The sequence below is a fragment of the Trachypithecus francoisi genome, unplaced genomic scaffold, assembly GCF_009764315.1.
Source record: "Trachypithecus francoisi isolate TF-2019V2 unplaced genomic scaffold, Tfra_2.0 Lachesis_group4, whole genome shotgun sequence".
Lineage (NCBI taxonomy): Eukaryota > Metazoa > Chordata > Mammalia > Primates > Cercopithecidae > Trachypithecus > Trachypithecus francoisi.
This window is the reverse complement of record NW_022681469.1, coordinates 105,130,386-105,148,018: the sequence shown is the minus strand read 5'-3', so window position 1 is coordinate 105,148,018 and position 17,633 is coordinate 105,130,386. Positions and strand designations below refer to the sequence as shown.

Sequence of the window (17,633 nt, the reverse complement as noted above, 5' to 3'; positions counted from 1 at the left end):
TGCAGTTGCAGGCCTCTCAGGATGAGACTGTATTTTTCCATACAGCAAGGTTGATTTGATCTGGCCTAATTCTCTGATTGATGTGCTGAGAGGCAGGACTACTTGGGAATGTATTCACTGTGCCTGATTTCTCTCTGGGCAGTTTATTTGGCCATCAATCTTTTTATCCTCTTGACATTTGATTTCTAGATATTGGCCCAAATTCCATAAGATAGAAATTTTTGTTCTGAATTTTAATAATATATGTATTTTAATTAATAGTATATTTTAAAATAAAATACAACAAAAAGAAAAAAAGACAAAAAGAAACCTAAGAATATATGCTCAAAAGTGCCAAAAATACAAAAGAATACAGAATTTTTAAAATAAAAGCTTTTTGTTCGACTTGCTACTCTTCTTCCCACTTCTTCAATTCCATTTCTTTTCCTATAGGTGATCATGGCTAACATTTTGGTATTTGTCTTTCCAAAGTGTATAGTTATAGATCTGAATAGAAATGTAGATACAGAGTTATCAAAGACGAGCATGGGCCAAGCACTCAACAATAAACTACGTTGGGTCTACTTTTCAAAGTTACTTTCAAAACAAGAATACAGATTGTCTGTTAAATATACTGGAATTTTAATACATTCTTTTTTTTTTCCTCCAGAACATTTCTGATTTCATATATTCTGGCATGTTTCCTGCCATGTGGCAAACCATAAGCTGAAAGAGATATAAATATAAATAACACTATGTCTAACAAAATTTGTTCAGTATATGCTAAAGCATTAGTATAAATGTCTACATCTTAAGTCAGAGCTAAAGAACAAGTTTCTCTCAGTAAATCAAGGAAAGCTGGGGGAAAAGACCATAGAGAAAAAGGATATGGGTGCCTGCATGAAGCAGGGGAGGTTTTTGACTCTGGTTCAGCTAATTAGCAAACATGTATCATTCATCTGTGCTGTGGTAGGCACTGTAGTATGCATAAATAGAAGGTGTGGTCTTTGCCTCCAAAGGGCTTACCATCTACTGAGAAATCCGACTAGTCAGACAGGAGAGACTCAGATAATGAAGGCTTGCGTAAGAGCCTGAATTTGATAAAGTAATGAACAAAAGACAGCCTTTACAGGTTTTTATAGATACGAGTGAGATGATAAAATCAAATGTAAACAATGTGTCTTCACACCCTTCTGGCCTTTCATTTCCATTCCATGAGTGCCACCCTGGCTTAGGCTTCCATGACTTTACCTATTTGCAGTGACCTTGTATTCAGCACTCTGCCATCTCTCCCACTACTTCCTCCCAAGCCATCCTGAACACAGCCACATGTTTGATTTTCCAATGGTACACAAGGGAACGTCTCTGTTCAAAAGCCAAAAATGACTCTTCTTTGATCACCAAATAGTCCAAACTTTTCCGTGTGAAACTCAAGAGCCTCCCAGAAACGATGTTAATCTCCTTCCAGACTGTCTCCCATTTCCTAATATTAACTCCTTGCTCTGTTGAAATTGAAGCCATTTCCCAAGGCCACCTCTGTGATGTCCTTATGTGATTCCCACCCTCTTCTTGTCCTCACCTGCAACCCCATATCCATAGAAAAGCAGTCAGAAAAACCACCTCAGAAACTGTTGCAGTAATCCAGGAGTGAGATGAGGATAGGAGGGAGAGGGTGAGCGTGTGGGGATGAGGAGGAGGGTGGCACACAGGAAGTAGCCACAGACCTCATTGACTGATGGCAGATAGGGTGTGAAGGAGAGAGGCGAGTCAAAGGTAACTCATTTTCGGTTTTAGGCAACAAATACAAGTCTTTCTCAATAACTGCTCATCCCACATCCCTGTGGGTATTAGAGGTTGATATTTATTTCATACTGCCCGTAAACCTGGGACCATATATAATTAATGATGATTTCTCTGTATTCTAGATCATGAATATATATATATGTGTGTGTGTGTGTGTGTGTGTGTGTGTGTGTGTGTGTGTACCTTAATGCAGGCATAACCAAATACTTTACTTTGGGAGCCAGATGTCTTTAAGATACACTCTAAAATATTATTGTGGAATTAGATACAGTGCTTTCCACATAAACCATTAATAGATACATTGAGTAAGAATCTTTATTCCATTCCCAGTGTGATTTGGAGTGTAAGACTTAGGAAAGTGTCTGTGAAATCCACAGTGAGAAATTCCACTGGGTCTTGACAGCTGGATTGGGCACTCAAATGTGCCCAGGACTGTTTCTCTCACTCCCTTCTCTGCTTGAGCTGTGGTTTGCTTTCTCCTTCTCTGTAGCTCAGATCATCTTCCTCCACTTCTCAACCCACATGTCTAACATGACTGGGACCAGCTCTGAGTGTTTCAAATGTGTAGGTGCTCAGAGAGAGAGGGCCCCAACCCTCTTAGACTCAGGTACACATTCTCAGGGAAGAAAACTGGAACCAGCAGAAATATCAGATCCCTATGTTCCCTGACCAGTGCTTCCTTCTCTAGAAGGAAAACCTACCAAGAAGAAAAATTACAGCTAGAAGGTTGTTTGATAAGCAGGGAATCACCTATTTAATCTCTCAGCAAGTCTCAACTGCTCTACCATAAAAAAAAAAAAAAGGCAACCCAAATCCATCCTTTTCCCAGCTTCACTCCCTAGTTCAAAGCCACCATCCACTCTTGTCAAAACCTCTGCAGCACACTGTCTTTGCTTCTTTCTTCTTTCTTTCTTTCTTTCTTTCTTCTTTCTTCTTTTTCTTTCTTTCTTTCTTTCTTTCTTTCTTTCTTTCTTTCTTTCTTTCTTTCTTTCTTTCCTTTCTTTCTTTCTTTCTTTCTTTCTTTTTGAGACGGAGTCTCGCTCTGTCGCCCAGGCTGGAGTGCAGTGGCGCCATCTCGGCTCACTGCAAGCTCCGCCTCCTGGGTTCACGCCGTCCTCCTGCCTCAGCCTCCCAAGTAGCTGGGAGTACAGGCACCCACCACCATGCCCGGCTAATTTTTTATATTTTTGGTAGAGATGAGGTTTCACCGTGTTAGCCAGGATGGCCTCCATCTCCTGACCTCGTGATCCGCCCACCTCAGTCTCCCAAAGTGCTGGGATTACCGGCGTGAGCCACCGCGCCCGGCCCCGTCTTTGCTTGTTTCTTAACTCTTATTTTTATCCCCTTAGAATTGATTCTCCACTCAGCATGCAGAATTATTCCTTTGAAATTCAGATCATATTCCTACCTAAACCACCCCCAATAGTTTGTGATCTCTTAGAATCCAGATGCCTTAACATGGCCTCAAGGGCCCACATGACCCGGCCCCTGCCTATCTCTCTACCTCATCTCCCACTGCTTCTGCTTTTATTCCTTCCACTCTAATCACTTGACCTCCTGACCTCAATCATGCTAATAAACTCATGCCTCATGTGGATTTATTTTCCTAGTGGAAGAAAATGCATTGATCTGTGAACACAAATACATGGTTTATCTGTTACAGTTCTCATTGCACATCAACAAACTGACATTCTGATGTGTACATCCATCTCTTATGAGTTGGCTTAGTGTGAATCTGCCCCCTCTGGCAGAACCAACAAGATTGTGTTTCTCAGCCCACAGAGGTAAGACACAGACTCATGAGACCCAGTCTGTGTCTATACCACTAGAGTTCTACTGCCCCTGAATGGCATTGCCTGCACAGGTAGCTGGCCCTCCTCAGCAGACACACAGCCTTTGTACCATACAACTCTTCAGACATGCTATGATGTACAAATGTCTTTCCTTGAAATGCTCTTCTGAAAATGGTAAATGCTAAAACTGATTACAATGCTATTGAAAGTGGATGAGCAAGTTGATCTGAGATGTGAAAACAAATTCTATTTTAATTTTTAATCTAAAATATTAGAAAGAATTTTGCTTTCCTATACTTTACTATATTTAGTAAATAAACACTAATATAAGAATTTTGCTTTACTATAACAGTAGAACCCTCAGTTAACCAGGCAGTCATCATCTGTCACATAAAAGGTATCCTGAGGAGGAATGGGAGTGCCTCCCCTAGGGAAGAGGCTGATGGTGGCTCTGGCTCTCAGTCAGTCACTTTCCTTATGTCAGTATTTACTGTCATTTATCTGTGCTTAGCTAAACAGATTTATAAAGAATTAACTCTCACAAAACAGGAACATAAAAGATTTCTGCAAAGAATTGGACAGGCACTCCTGTTAAAATTGCAAGCAGAAGAAAAGAAAAAAGAAAGGGACAGAGTCGACATTTCTCATACTTCTGGTACAAGCTCCTCATCATATTCACTATGGTATAAAAATAATGGTGATCTAGTAACATCTGACAAGGTCAGCCAAAATGATACATATAAGAATTTAGTCCTCCACCTGGGAGGGCTATTAGCAATACAAATTTCCATCTACTATAACTTGTAATTAACTTTGACCTATATGTGTATTTCCCTTGAGATTGGCCAATGATTGATTGAAATTACCACAATTAATGACAGATAAAATAGCTTTTTTTATTTTAAAATTTCTATTTTGTGGGTATTATAGAATGTATTTTATATATTAACATACACATAATTATATACTATTATAATCATATATTAATATTAACATATAATTATGTGTGTTCAAAAATTTTTAATGGCACAATCAAAAAACTTTAAAGCCCACTGGATTAAAAGATGGCATTTGGGGCCCAGCACTATCGCTCAAGTCTGTAATCTCAGCACTTTGGGCGGCTGAGGTGAGGGGATCGCTTGAGCCCAGGAGATCAAGACCAGCCATGGGCAACATGGCAAAATCCCATCTCTACAAAAAACGCAAAAATTAGCCAGGCGTGTCGCACCTGTAGTCCCAACTGCTCAAGAAACTGTGGTGAGAAGATCACTTGAGCCTGCAAGGTCAACGCTGCAGTGAACCATGATTGCACCACTGCACTCCAGCCTGGGAGACAGAGCAAGGTCTTGTTTCAAAAAATAAGAATAAAAGATGACATTAAGAAGAAATCTGGGCTGGGCGCGGTGGCTCAAGCCTGTAATCCCAGCACTTTGGGAGGCCGAGACTGGCGGATCACGAGGTCAGGAGATCGAGACCATCCTGGCCAACACGATGAAACCCCGTCTCTACTAAAAAAAAATACAAAAAACTAGCCGGGCGAGGTGGCGGGCGCCTGTAGTCCCAGCTACTCGGGAGGCTGAGGCAGGAGAATGGCGTGAACCCGGGAGGCGGAGCTTGCAGTGAGCTGAGATCTGGCCACTGCACTCCAGCCTGGGGGACAGAGCGAGACTCCGGCTCAAAAAAAAAAAAAAAAAAAAGAAGAAGAAATCTGATCTCATTGTCTTATTATCAAGTGATTGAAGGCTATAATCATTATTTCATAATCTTGTAGATAACGATTGTACTTGAAAGTGGGCTGTTAATCACTAGATATATCTAGAGCACCAAGGTTTTACAACTGTTAAAAATTTGACTTAGAGTCAGACTGCATGGCTGAATTTCTGCTTCAGTCGTCGCTAACTACAACCTGGGGCAAGTTAGTTGACCTACTATGCCTGTTTCCTCACTGTAAAAGGAGAATAATATCAGTACTTTCCATATAGAACTATTTTCAGGATTAAATGAGCTAATACATTTAAGAATTTAGGCCAGTGCCTGGCATTTAAGAAGTGCTCAATGAATGTTTACTAATATTAACCAGGCTTTGGTTAAATTTGAAAAAACAAACACAAAAACACAACTAACTTTGTTACCTACTGCCTCTTGCTGGCCAACCTGGGTTAGTACACTGCAGTCTATGTGGGGAAACTAAACAAGTGCTTGGAGTAAGGAAAGATTTTCAGTGTTGAGGGTAATATCAATGCTAAGCTTATGAATATTTTTGCAAAATAGTCTTGAGAAAAATCAATTGTCATGAAATTAAGTAATTAGCAAGAAGTATAGGAAGAGAAATTAAATATCTGTAAAAATAATTAAATAATAAGCACATTTAGATTCTTAAGAGCAGTTGAAAAGCAAGACATTTGAAATTGCAGTGCTCTGAAATAGGAACCTTGAGAATTTATAGTGCAATAGAACATGGTTCATCAAGAAAAGCAACTTGCTGCCTGAAATGACCAAGTATGTGTTTCAAGCTCTGCCTAGATGTTTGAGGGGTGGAAGGAGGTATTATCTTCCTATTCGCAGATTATATAATAATAATAATGCTATTGCTTATTGAGTGCTCACTATATGGCAAGGGCTTTTCATATATCACTTTTTTCCTTGTTCTTTTTTTAACATGAAAATATTCAAACATAATATAATGAACATCTGTGTTCATAACTCCGTTTAACATTTAACACTTTCTATATTTTTTTGTTCTGAATTATCTTAAAATATAGATATCAAATATTTCAACCCTATATATGCCAGTATGCATGTCTAAAAATAGAGACATTTTTCTACTGAAGCACAATACCATTATCACACCTAATAACAATTGCCTAATATCATCTAATACCCCAGTGAAAACTCATATTTCTTCAGTTGTCCCCGAAATATGTTTTGTATCTGGCTTATTAAACCAGAATCAACAGAGGACAAGCCATGCATTTGGTTATTATGTTTGTTTGTTTGTTTATTTATTTTTTTTGAGATGGAGTCTCGTTCTGTTGCCAGGCTGGAGTGCAATGGCGCGATCTTGGCTCACTGCAACTTCCGCCTCCCAGGTTCAAGCGATTCTTCTGCCTCAGCCTCCCGAGTAGCTGGCACTGCAGGCATGCACCACCAGGCCCAGCTAATTTTTGTATTTTTAGTAGAGACAGGGTTTCACGTTGTTGGCCAGGAAGGTCTCCATTTCTTGACATTGTGATCTGCCCGCCTCTGCCTCCCAAAGTGCTGGGATTACAGGCATGAACCATCACGCCTGGCCATGTTTTTAAAATTTCTTTTAATCTAGAACAGCCATCCCTCAGTCCAGCTTTTTTTTTTTTTTTTTTTTTTTTGTAATGACACTGACTTATTGAAGAGACTGGGCCATGTGTTCAGTAGGGTGTTCCACCATTATTCTAGGTTTTTCTGGTTGTTTCCTCTTGATGTCATTTTATTCTTCTATCCTTGCAGTTCCTGAGACAGGAAGATAGATTTCAAGGCTTAATGATGTTGAGGTTAAAATTTTTTGGAAACAATACTTCAAAGATGATGCTGGAGCTTCATACTGCATCAAATTGGGAGACATTTAATGTCAGGCTGGGTCACTTTTATGGTGATAAGATTGATCTGGGTTAAGGTAGGAGGGGCAAGATTTTCCTGTGTTGTAAAAATGTAATCAGCAGTAGGCCGGACGCGGTGGTTCATGCCTGTAATCCCAACACTTTGGGAGGCCGAGGCAGGCAGATCACGAGGTCAGCAGCTCGAGACCATCCTGGCCAACATGGTGAAACCCTGTCTCTACTAAAAATACAAGGGTTCCTATAGTCCCAACTACTCGGGAGGCTGAGGCAGGAGAATGGCATGAATGCGGGAGGCGGAGCTTGCAGTGAGCCGAGATCAAGCCACTGCACTTCAGCCTGTGTGACAGAGTGAGACTCTGTCTCAAAAAAAAAAAAAAAAAATTGTAACCAGCAGTAATCCCTGGGGAAACAATTTGGCATCAACTGAATATCCTGTTCCTTATCACTTTTTCATCAAATGATATCATTGATGATCCTGGCATGAATCAATTATGAAATTCCATTATTCATTTATGATTACTTAGTTGGCATACTTTTGTAAAGAGAACTGTTCCCTCATCAACTAGTGCTCATCTATCAGCTGTATTTCGGTTAGCCCGAAATACAGCTGCTACTAGAAAGGTGAATACCTGTTGGTTTTCTTAAATTATCATTTTGCAGAGTAAAGAGTTAGTGTAATAGTCATCACCAATAGTGTGGCAAATGAAGTTAATTTTTTTAAATTTGGATTACTCTTTGGGGGCAGTGACTTTTTTATATTTAAAGTTTCCAATCATTTTTCAATTTGCAGTCATTGTTATTTTTGATTCTCAAATTGTTCTAATTTTGGCCAGTTGGCGACTTCAGGCTGGCTCCCATGTCCTTGCTGACACAAATTGTCCTCATTCACTCCCAGCTTCTGACCTGGCATCAGTCATTTCTCAAAGGAGCGCTTGGTACCTTTTAGTGGGGGGTGGCATTTAGAGATTAATAGCTGGATGTCAAGGATAGACAATGCTCCTACACCCTTCATATTCATATTTTCATTCAAAAATTAACAATATAGGTTTTTTAAAAAATACACTCAGGATGTGTGTGGGGGGGAGGGGGAACCAAACACAATATAGGGGTTTCTACTGTGACCCTAACTTATATTATGATCCCAATTTTTAAAAAGAGGAAACGGAGACCAGAGGTGCCCAAGGTTACTTGGCTAGTAACTGGCAGCATCGGAATTTAAGCCCAGGCATGTTATTTCCATCAGGGAAGGGAGTCCCAGGGCTCCAGCAGGCGACGGGTTTGTGGAAAGGGGTCAGGTTGATGACCAGGGCTCGGGATGAGGGAACTAGCAGAAAGGGTTAACGGACCGTCTGCCTGACTCCCCTAGGCCAGGAAGGCAGGACAGGGCGAGCTGCCGGGTGAGGGAGCCGTTGATGGAGTGGCCAGGGCCGCTGTTTCGCCTCAGATCTGACCAGAACTCCCTAAGGCGCAGAAAGTACCAAAGAATCACACGCGCGCAGCCTTGAGCAGAGAAACCAGTCACGCGCCGAGACCTTCAGCGGGTGCCCATCCGACCCGACCCGCCTGTGAGGAGTGCTTGCCCACCCCTCAATCAGAGAATCAGAGGAAGCCTTGAGCAAGGAGGGGCGGGACATCACTGGATCGTGTCTAATGAGAAGCCAGCGCCGGGTCGCTTGGGGACAGAGTATTTCTGAGTCTCAGCGGAAGGCGGAGAGAAGGCCGTGCGGATGGCCAATCAAAGGGGGCGACTCAGGTAGGTGGGGACCGGCAGCCAATCAGGAGAGCGCTCGCTTCTGACCGGCCCACGCTTCCCGCCAGTCCCCTAACCCTGAGGCTGCGGCGCGGCTGTCACTGCGCCGGAGTAGTGGGCCGCAGTGCTGAGCTCTCTGGCCCCTCCTTACAGCTCTGCTCCAGGCTCCCGTGCAGACGTGTAGTGGGACATGGCGAACTCGGGCTGCAAGGACGTCCCGGGTCTGGATGAGGAGAGTTTTCTGTACTTTGCCTACGGCAGCAACCTGCTGACCGAGAGGATCCACCTCCGAAACCCCTCGGCGGCGTTCTTCTGTGTGGCCCGCCTGCAGGTGAGTGCCCCCGTCCGCGCTACCCACTCCGGGGCCGGGATGCCCAGAAGGCGCTTCCTCGGGGGCACAAGTGGCCGATCGGGTCAGGCATGCAGTTCTTCCTGATGAGGGTAGTAGGACGAGGCTTCCGCCTCCTGGGCGGGTCCACCTCCTCCGCTGGGCCCACTGTCCAGCGCTGCCCCGGCCACGGTGCCCTCTCAGGCTGCCCGGAGCTTTCCCCCTCCTGGCCTTTGCACTGGCTGCTCGGTCTGCACCGATTTGGCCTCTCGTCCACTAACTTAACAGAGTGCATTCAGTGGGTACTTCTGAGGAGCCTTCTTTGACCCGGGTCTGGGAATTGGTTGCCTTCTGCTCTGTACATACCTTTGTTACAGCACTTCTCACCTCGCATTGTGAAAATCCATTTACCTGCCTTTCGCTCCTCCTCTGAGAGGTCCTGAAAGCTGGGACCATGTCTTATTCGTAATAATGCCGTGCTCAGTTAGGTCAAGGGCCTGGATGAACTATTACCAGTGTTGGTAAATCATTGCTCTTCAGCCCAGTCCATTCATTCACTTAGCACATATTCTTCCAGCACTTAACACTAGGGGTATAAACATGATTGAGTAAAGTGACTGTTTTGAGGAACTCTCAGCCTGTAGGAGAGAGGTGCAATAGAGTATGTACAAAACTTTTTGATAGCGTCGAACGAGACAAACATGATCTCTGCTAACCTCGTCAGAGTTCTTAGTTGCAAGCAACAGAAACTGGCTGATTTAAGCAGAAAAAAAAAAAAGAATGTGTTGAAAGGCTATTGGAGAGCTCACAGAATGACCAGGAAGGCAGGAGTACAAAGCTGACAAAACGGACAGGCATAAAGGGAGGCACAGCAACTGTAATACAGTGGGCATCACACAACAGAACCAGCCCAGGGAGCCTCTTCTGGCCACTGCTGAACTTAGTAAGCATGGATGCTGTATTGTCTACCACCACCACCACCTGCCCTGGACGCTGCCTGCCTCTGTACATCCCTGCAGTTCCTGAAACCCGAATGTGTCAGCCACTCTGGAGTCCCTGCTGTCTTGGGCACTAGCTTCTAATTGAAAGCCCCAGAATGTCTTGATTGGCTAAGTTTTGGCCACATACCCATGCTATAACTTTAAGCAAAACTGAGAGAACCAACTTCTAGCCTTTGAAGCCTCAAAAATGGGAGTCAGGCTCTGGTACTCCCTATTCCCAAACTCGTAAAGTAGGGAATTTCCCAACTGTAGGAAGGGAGTCCAAATGCTTATAGTCAGGGCAGGGGGAAGAGATATCAAACAAGGGATTATTCAGTTACAGGTATATGGTCCATCTTTAAAAGGAGGCATGCAAAGTGAAATGGGGTGTATGACCAGGGTACCTGACCTAACCAGGATGCTCAGGAAAGCCCTGCCTGAAAATGTGACTTTTAAGCTGAGACCTGAATGATTGCAGAGGTGGGAAGCACACAAAACAGGGGACAGCATCTTCTGCAAAAGGCCTGAAGAAAGGAAGCTGGATCTTTCAGTCAGTGTGGCTGGAATTTAGTAAGGGGAATGTGGCACGAAGACTGGAGAGATGTGGAAGCGCCACATCTTCCAAGACCTCAGAAGCCAAATAAGACACACTGCAGAACTAAAGCACATGAAAGATGAGATTTCTAGCTCCCAAAGCACATTCTGGTCACATGGAAAATAGATTTGAAGGAGGGAAGACTGGATATGGAGAGTTCAGGAAGTTTTTACAGCAATTTATGCCAAAGATAATGAATGGCATCTTGAACTAGGGTGGTGGCAGGGCAGGGTCGATGGATTTGAGAACTAATTTGGAGATAACATTGTTAAAGCATAGTGATTGAGTGTGAAGAGAATATCAAAGATGACTCAGGTTTTTGGCAGCAGATAGATGCAGGTGATGTTTGCACAGAGAAGAGGAAAATCCAGTTGGGGAGGAGAAAATTGTAAGTTCAGTTTGAACATTTTGAATTTGAAATGCTTGCTAAACAGTCAAGTGAACAGAATAATATTAGCGAACATTTATCAAGTGCTTACTGTGTGCTAGGCCCTGTGCTAAGCACTTCTTCTGAAGCTCAGAAGAGAGATCTAGTCTGGATTTAAAGATGATCAGAATATTTGAAGCCATTGTAGGGGATGAGAATGTCTTGGGCAAATTGCCAAATGAATAGAGAAAATGGCCTAGATCATGGGTGTCCAACCTTTTGCTTCTCTGGGCCACATTGGAGGAAGAAAAATTGTCTTGGGCCACACGTAAAATACACTAAAACTAACGATAGCTGAGCTGATGAGCTTAAACAAACAAACAAACACAAAAGGCCATGCCTAATTTTCACGATGTCCGCCACCACAGGTAAGCAAAAAAATTCTTGCATTCAAAGGGTTGGACACCCGTGGCCTAGACTAAGCCTTGAGCAACTCCAACATTTAAAAATCAGGTAATGGAGGAGGAGTTGGCAAAGGGGATTGAGATCAAGGAACAGCCTGAAAATCAGGAAAGAGGCAGATCAGGAGAAGATGGTTACCTACATTCTACTGAGAAGTGGAACAAGATGAGGAATGAAAATTGTTTATGGGATTTAGCAATACACAACCAGTTAGTGTGAATTGTAACTTTTATCAGATCTCCTGGTGTCCTGCCAGAAACACATTGTCCTAGAAGAACATCTCTTATGCTGAATAAAGGTACTGGTCGCTCTAGCCAACCCTATGCCTGAGATGTCTGACACGTTTTTTGAGAAAATACAAGTGACAGGGGTAAAATATAAACCTGAAAAGGATCCTAGAATTATCACTTAGTTTAACCTTTTAAATTTGTCTATAAGGAAACTAAGCTCTGGAAAGATGGAAAGAAATCTTCCTAGGCCAAATAAGCCATATAAGGATTCTGTTTTGTATTTGTTTTGTTTTTGTTTATTTTTTATTTTGTTTTTTCACATAAGGATTTTTAATCTTCCCCCAGGACTCTATCCCCTGATTGCCCAGCTCTGTGAGGAAAGAAGTTAAGCTAGAAACCTAGTTTCATTACTTACTAGTTCTAAGACCTTAGGCAGGTTGCTTAATCTTTCTAACCCACAGTGTTTATTGCTGTAAAATGGGTATAAGAAAGTTGTTAGCAAAATAAAAGGGAATGGTCCGTATAATGCCAAGAGCACTGAGTATAAAAGGATCCACCCACCACAGCCTCCCAAAATGTTGGGATTACAGACGTAAGCGACTGCACCTGGCCCCCAAAACACACTCTTTTTATCCATGCCTTTGGGCATGCTCATCCCCTGCTTAAATGTCCTTCCCATTCACAGTTAGTGTTAGCTGCTCTTATGATTATTGTAGATAAATTAGTATAATTCATGAGTATTAGTGTTCATAAATACACAAATCATTCATCCTCAAATGCCAGATCTCTCAGGGCAAATTTGGTGATATATGTTGGTAGGATACTCTACAGACATAAAAGAAGAGAGAATATTATAACTCACATGTAGCCATCACCCAGCTTGTCTCTAAGTAAAAATTTATGTGTATGTAAGAAGACTGGGAAGTAATTTGCAAAAATGAAAACAGTTGTGTTAAGGCATTGGGGTTATGGGATTTTTTTTTTTCTTTAAACTTTTTGTTTTTGTTAAGATGTCTGTACATATTCAGTATATGTTTCATTTTTTAAAGAAAAATATTAAAAAAAACATAGTCCTTGGGATCTGGGTCCTTGTCTGTTTAACTTTATATTTTCCACAGCTTCTTAGGCATAGAAGGAACTCTGTTTATTGAATGTTTTAATTGTATGGAGTTCAAGGTAAATCCTTTTTATTTTGAGGAGGGAAATTTGGGTTCAAGTGGATATTGATCATATCACTTTGATTTCCTTTGTAGGATTTTAAGCTTGACTTTGGCAATTCCCAAGGCAAAACAAGTCAAACTTGGCATGGAGGGATAGCCACCATTTTTCAAAGTCCTGGCGATGAAGTGTGGGGAGTAGTATGGAAAATGAACAAAAGCAATTTAAATTCTCTGGATGAGTAGGTGGCTTCTAATTATAAGTTAAACAATAACTAATTCAGAAAGCAGATTATATGTGAGGATGTGTATCTGTGTGTTAGTTTTTCAAAACCACATACTACAGACATATTATACTTTTAGAGTCAACATAAAAGGCATGAGAATGTGAGTTTGCTAAAAAGTCTAGAAGGGCTACACTTTCTGATAAAGATTTAGGGGGATGTTTGTAATCTCTTATGTAAAAGATGGAAGCCCTTATTTTTCATTCTATTGTCTTTTATAATTTTTCTTTGTAGTTTCATACTGTGAAAAGGCATGAAGATTTCTGTAATTGTTACATATTTTTGTTGATTTTGAAAGTTACTTGAAATCAGTTTCTAAAGAACAATTAAGATGGCAGGTGAATCAATAAATAAGTAATACTTTGTAAAAGCATTTGACAACATGTTAGAAATGCTTTGATACTTTTTATAACTACAGCTCTCAGAGTTGTGTGGCAGAGCATTTCATACAAAGAAAAGTTGCAGAAGAGGCCTTGAGAAGAGAGGGTTATCTCACATGCTGGATACTTTACCTCACTTGTGAAGGAGAATGAGCCATCCTCTATACCTTTTTTCTAGGTAGATATTCTCTTGCTGTCAGAACACCATCCATTTTTTTGTAGCCCAAAGAACAATGTTTCAGGAGTATAAAGATGAAAAAAAAAAAAACTACATTGAAGCCTCTTTTAAGACAAGATAAATATGGAGAGTTATGTTAGGACTATAACAAGTAATATTATGTCTCAGGCCTTCTAATTGAAATGCTAAGCTAAGCTTACTTCTTTTTTTTTTTTTTTTTTTTTTTTGAGATGGAGTTTCGCTGTTGCTGCCCAGGCTAGAGTGCAATGGCACGATCTCGTGCTCACCCCAACCTCCGCCTCCCAGGTTCAAGCGATTCTCCCACCTCAGCCTCCCGAGTAGCTGGGATTACAGGCATGTGCCACCATGCCGGGCTAATTTTGTGTGTGTGTGTGTGTGTTTTTTTGAGTAGAGACGGGGTTTCTCCATGTTGGTCAGACTGGCCTCGAATTCCTGACCTCAGGTGATCACCCGCCTTGGCCTCCCAAAGTGCTGGGATTACAGGTGTGAGCCACTGCATCTGGTCTTTTTTTTTTCCTTTTTGAGATAGAGTCTTGCTGTCTCCCAGCCTGGATTGCCCTGGTGTAATCTCGGCTCACTGCAACCTCCACCTCCAGGGTTTAAGTGATTCTCCAGCCTCAGCCTATTGAGTAGATGGGATTACAGGTGCCCACCACCATGCCTGGCTAATTTTCATATTTTAGTGGAGATGGCATTTCACCATGTTGGCCAGGCTGGTCTTGAACTCCTGACCTCAAGTGATCCACCTGCCTCTGGCTCCCAAAGTGCTGGGATTACAGGTGTGAGCCACCACACCCAGCCTAAATGCTAGGCTTACTTTTAATGTGGTAAATTTATATATTTTTTTATCCCAAATACATAGGGAGCAAGTATGTTCATATGTAGTTAAATGTTTAATCCCATTCCCCGTCTTGACTATTCTAAAAAGACCTTACCCAGTGAGCTAAATTGGCTAGGTCAAATATGGTTAAAATTTGGCTGTTCTGGTTTCAGGCAAGAAGGGGTTAAAAGTGGAATGTATGTTGTAATAGAAGTTAAAGTTGCAACTCAAGGAGGAAGAGAAATAACCTGTCGAAGTTATCTGATGACAAATTACGAAAGTGCTCCACCATCCCCACAGTATAAAAAGGTAAGCTATTTACAGACTGGTGGTGATTACTTTTTAATTTTCACTGAGAGAAACTAAAGAATATATTGTTTTTAAAAGACTTTAGGCCTGACGTGGTGGCTCACACCTGTAATGCCACACTTTGGGAGGCTGGGGTGGGCAGATCACCTGAGGTCAGGAGTTTGAGACCAGCCTAGCCAACGTGGTGAAATCTCGTCTCTACTAAAAATACAAAAACTAGCAGGCCGTGGTGGCGGGCACCTGTAATCCCAGCTACTTGGGAGGCTGAGGCACAAGAATAGCTTGAACCACGGAGGTGGAGGTTGCAGTGAGCTGAGATCAGGTGATAGTGAGACGCTCTCAAAAAAATTTTTAAAAAAGAAATAAAAGGCTTTGTATGTTTTAAATTCTGCATATTTATTTTAATAAAAATGTCTTTAAATATAAAAATGATAGTTATTTACCTAATGTACAGATTCAAAAATATTATTATATGTAATGATTGAATTATGTTTTTAAAACTATTTATTAAAAAAAATTTTAGAAATGTATGTGAGTCAGAATTCTATACATGTATTTTCTTCCTTTCTTTCTCTCTCTCTCTCTGTCTCTTTCTTTCTTTTGCCTGGCAATAAATGTTTGCTTCATTTTTATGATGTAGGCATGTATTGAAGTAGAAGAGAATATTTATAAGAGTATTTTAACAGATTTAGTATCTCTCTTGTGCTCTCTCTCTCTCTCTATATGTGTGTGTGTATATATGTGTGTGTGTATGTGTGTGTGTATATATATGCTTTTGTAATGTTTTTCTCCCCATAATACAGTATTTTATGAATACCAAGATTCATTTTCATAGGGGAAAAAACATACTCTCTCCTGCTGAAATGTTTTTCATCCATAGGTAGAGAAAGAAACATCACACTGCCTTTCAGAATCAGGGAAATCACCCTTGCAAGCACAAGACAAGAATGTGGGATAGAGACCCCAACATTCCTGTTCAGAACCCAAGCTTAGCTGTCTGTTGGCAGGCCCAATCAGGTCATGGCACCTGTAATAGGTAATCTGGTTCCTAGGCCTCATCTGGAATTTTCTAGTATGGAACCTAGAGAAATTAACCTGGTATAGATCTTGAAAGTATCACTGAACACAGTTGCCATTTATTCCCCCATGTCTAATTCAGAGCAAGGGTAAACTCTGGCATTGTAACCAAAACTGCTCTCTGTAAACTTTAAATTTTTTTTTGAAGAATGGTATTTTTTTTTCTTAAAAGGCCATACAAATTCTATATAGATATTTTTGTCTTAATATTAAAATATTTAAAATCACATATTGAGAAAGTTGATATTCCATGAGGATGTTTCATTTGGCTTTGAAAACTCCATATGCATTCATGCTCAGTGTGAGAGGAATGGTTGTATTCTATTTGTTATATACCTGTTTATTCTAGAGTTATCTGAAAGCTAATATTTCATACCTTGAGAAGGCAAATAAAGCTGTGGTATGGTACATTATATTATATTCCTAACTAAAGGGTTTTTTTGTTTGTTTGTTTGTTTTAACCATTTCCAGATTATTTGCATGGGTGCAAAAGAAAATGGTTTGCCGCTGGAGTATCAAGAGAAGTTAAAAGCAATAGAACCAAATGACTATACAGGAAAGGTCTCAGAAGAAATAGAGGACATCCTCAAAAAGGGGGAAACACAAACTCTTTAGAACATAACAGAATATATCTAAGGGTATTCTACGTGCTAATATAAAATATTTTTAACACTTGAGAACAGGGATCTGGGGGATCTCCATGTTTGATCCATTTGCAGCAGTGCTCTGAAGGAGTATCTTACTTGGGTGATTCCTTGTTTTCAGACTATAAGAAGAAACTGGGCTAGGAGTTAGACAATTTAAAAGGGGCGTATGAGGGCCTGAAATGTGTGACAAGTGAATGTGAGTACCCCTTCTGTAAACACTGAAAGCTATTCTCTTGAATTGATCTTAAGTGTCTCCTTGCTCTGGTAAAAGATAGATTTGTAGCTCGCTTGATGATGGTGCTGGTGAATTGCTCTGCTCTGTCTGAGATTTTTAAAAATCAGCTTAATGAGAGTAATCTGCAGAGAATTGATAATAACATTTTGAGAATTGGAAAGATGGTATACTGTTTTTAGAGGAATAAACGTATTTGTGGTTTAACCTGTTGTCTCTACTAAAGTACTTCATTTCATTATGTTGTTAAATCATCACACATGCTGGGTCTGGTCTTGGCTATGCAGCATCTGTAGTAGAGTAGTATTGTACAGACTCTGGAGCCAAATAGCCAAGGATCAATTGTCTGTGCCACCATTTATTCTCTGTGTCTCAGTTTCTTCACATATAAAGTGAGGATAACCAAAACGTCTACATCTTAGGATTATTTTGAGGATTAAATGAGTATACACACACACACACACACACACACCACACATATATATATATGAAATCTTAGGATAGAAAGTGGCATATGGTAAGTATTAGCAATTCTTATTTTATTGAAGAATTAAATGTGTCCAGGGCCATCTTTGGAACAGGATTTTAAAGTAGGAGAGTCAGTACTATGATGAAAAAAATGTGGGGCGGCAGAGGCACTTGGATTCT

At 41.0% G+C, this 17,633-nt stretch overlaps 1 protein-coding gene across 2 annotated transcripts; it reads left to right on the top strand.

Annotated features, from left to right (window-relative positions):
* Positions 1-8,964: 8,964 nt before the first annotated feature.
* Positions 8,965-17,192, top strand: GGCT (gamma-glutamylcyclotransferase). 2 transcript variants are annotated; one of them, XM_033194869.1, is made up of 4 exons: positions 8,965-9,249; positions 13,134-13,279; positions 14,894-15,029; positions 16,578-17,192. In XM_033194869.1, the coding sequence occupies exons 1-4, from the start codon at positions 9,109-9,111 to the stop codon at positions 16,719-16,721; spliced, it is 567 nt and encodes a 188-aa protein (XP_033050760.1). In that variant the 5' UTR covers positions 8,965-9,108; the 3' UTR covers positions 16,722-17,192. The 2 variants fall into 2 exon arrangements, 1 of the variants encoding a protein (XP_033050760.1); XR_004433312.1 differs by lacking the exon at positions 13,134-13,279 and having other exon boundaries at positions 8,978-9,249.
* Positions 17,193-17,633: the final 441 nt, after the last annotated feature.

Coding starts and splice junctions, on each gene's coding strand:
- GGCT (XM_033194869.1), top strand. CDS start 9,109: ATGGCGAACTCGGGCTGCAAGGACGTCCCGGGTCTGGATGAGGAGAGT. Junction 9,250..13,133: donor TCTGTGTGGCCCGCCTGCAG/GTGAGTGCCCCC, acceptor TTTCCTTTGTAG/GATTTTAAGCTTGACTTTGG. Junction 13,280..14,893: donor AATTTAAATTCTCTGGATGA/GTAGGTGGCTTC, acceptor TTCTGGTTTCAG/GCAAGAAGGGGTTAAAAGTG.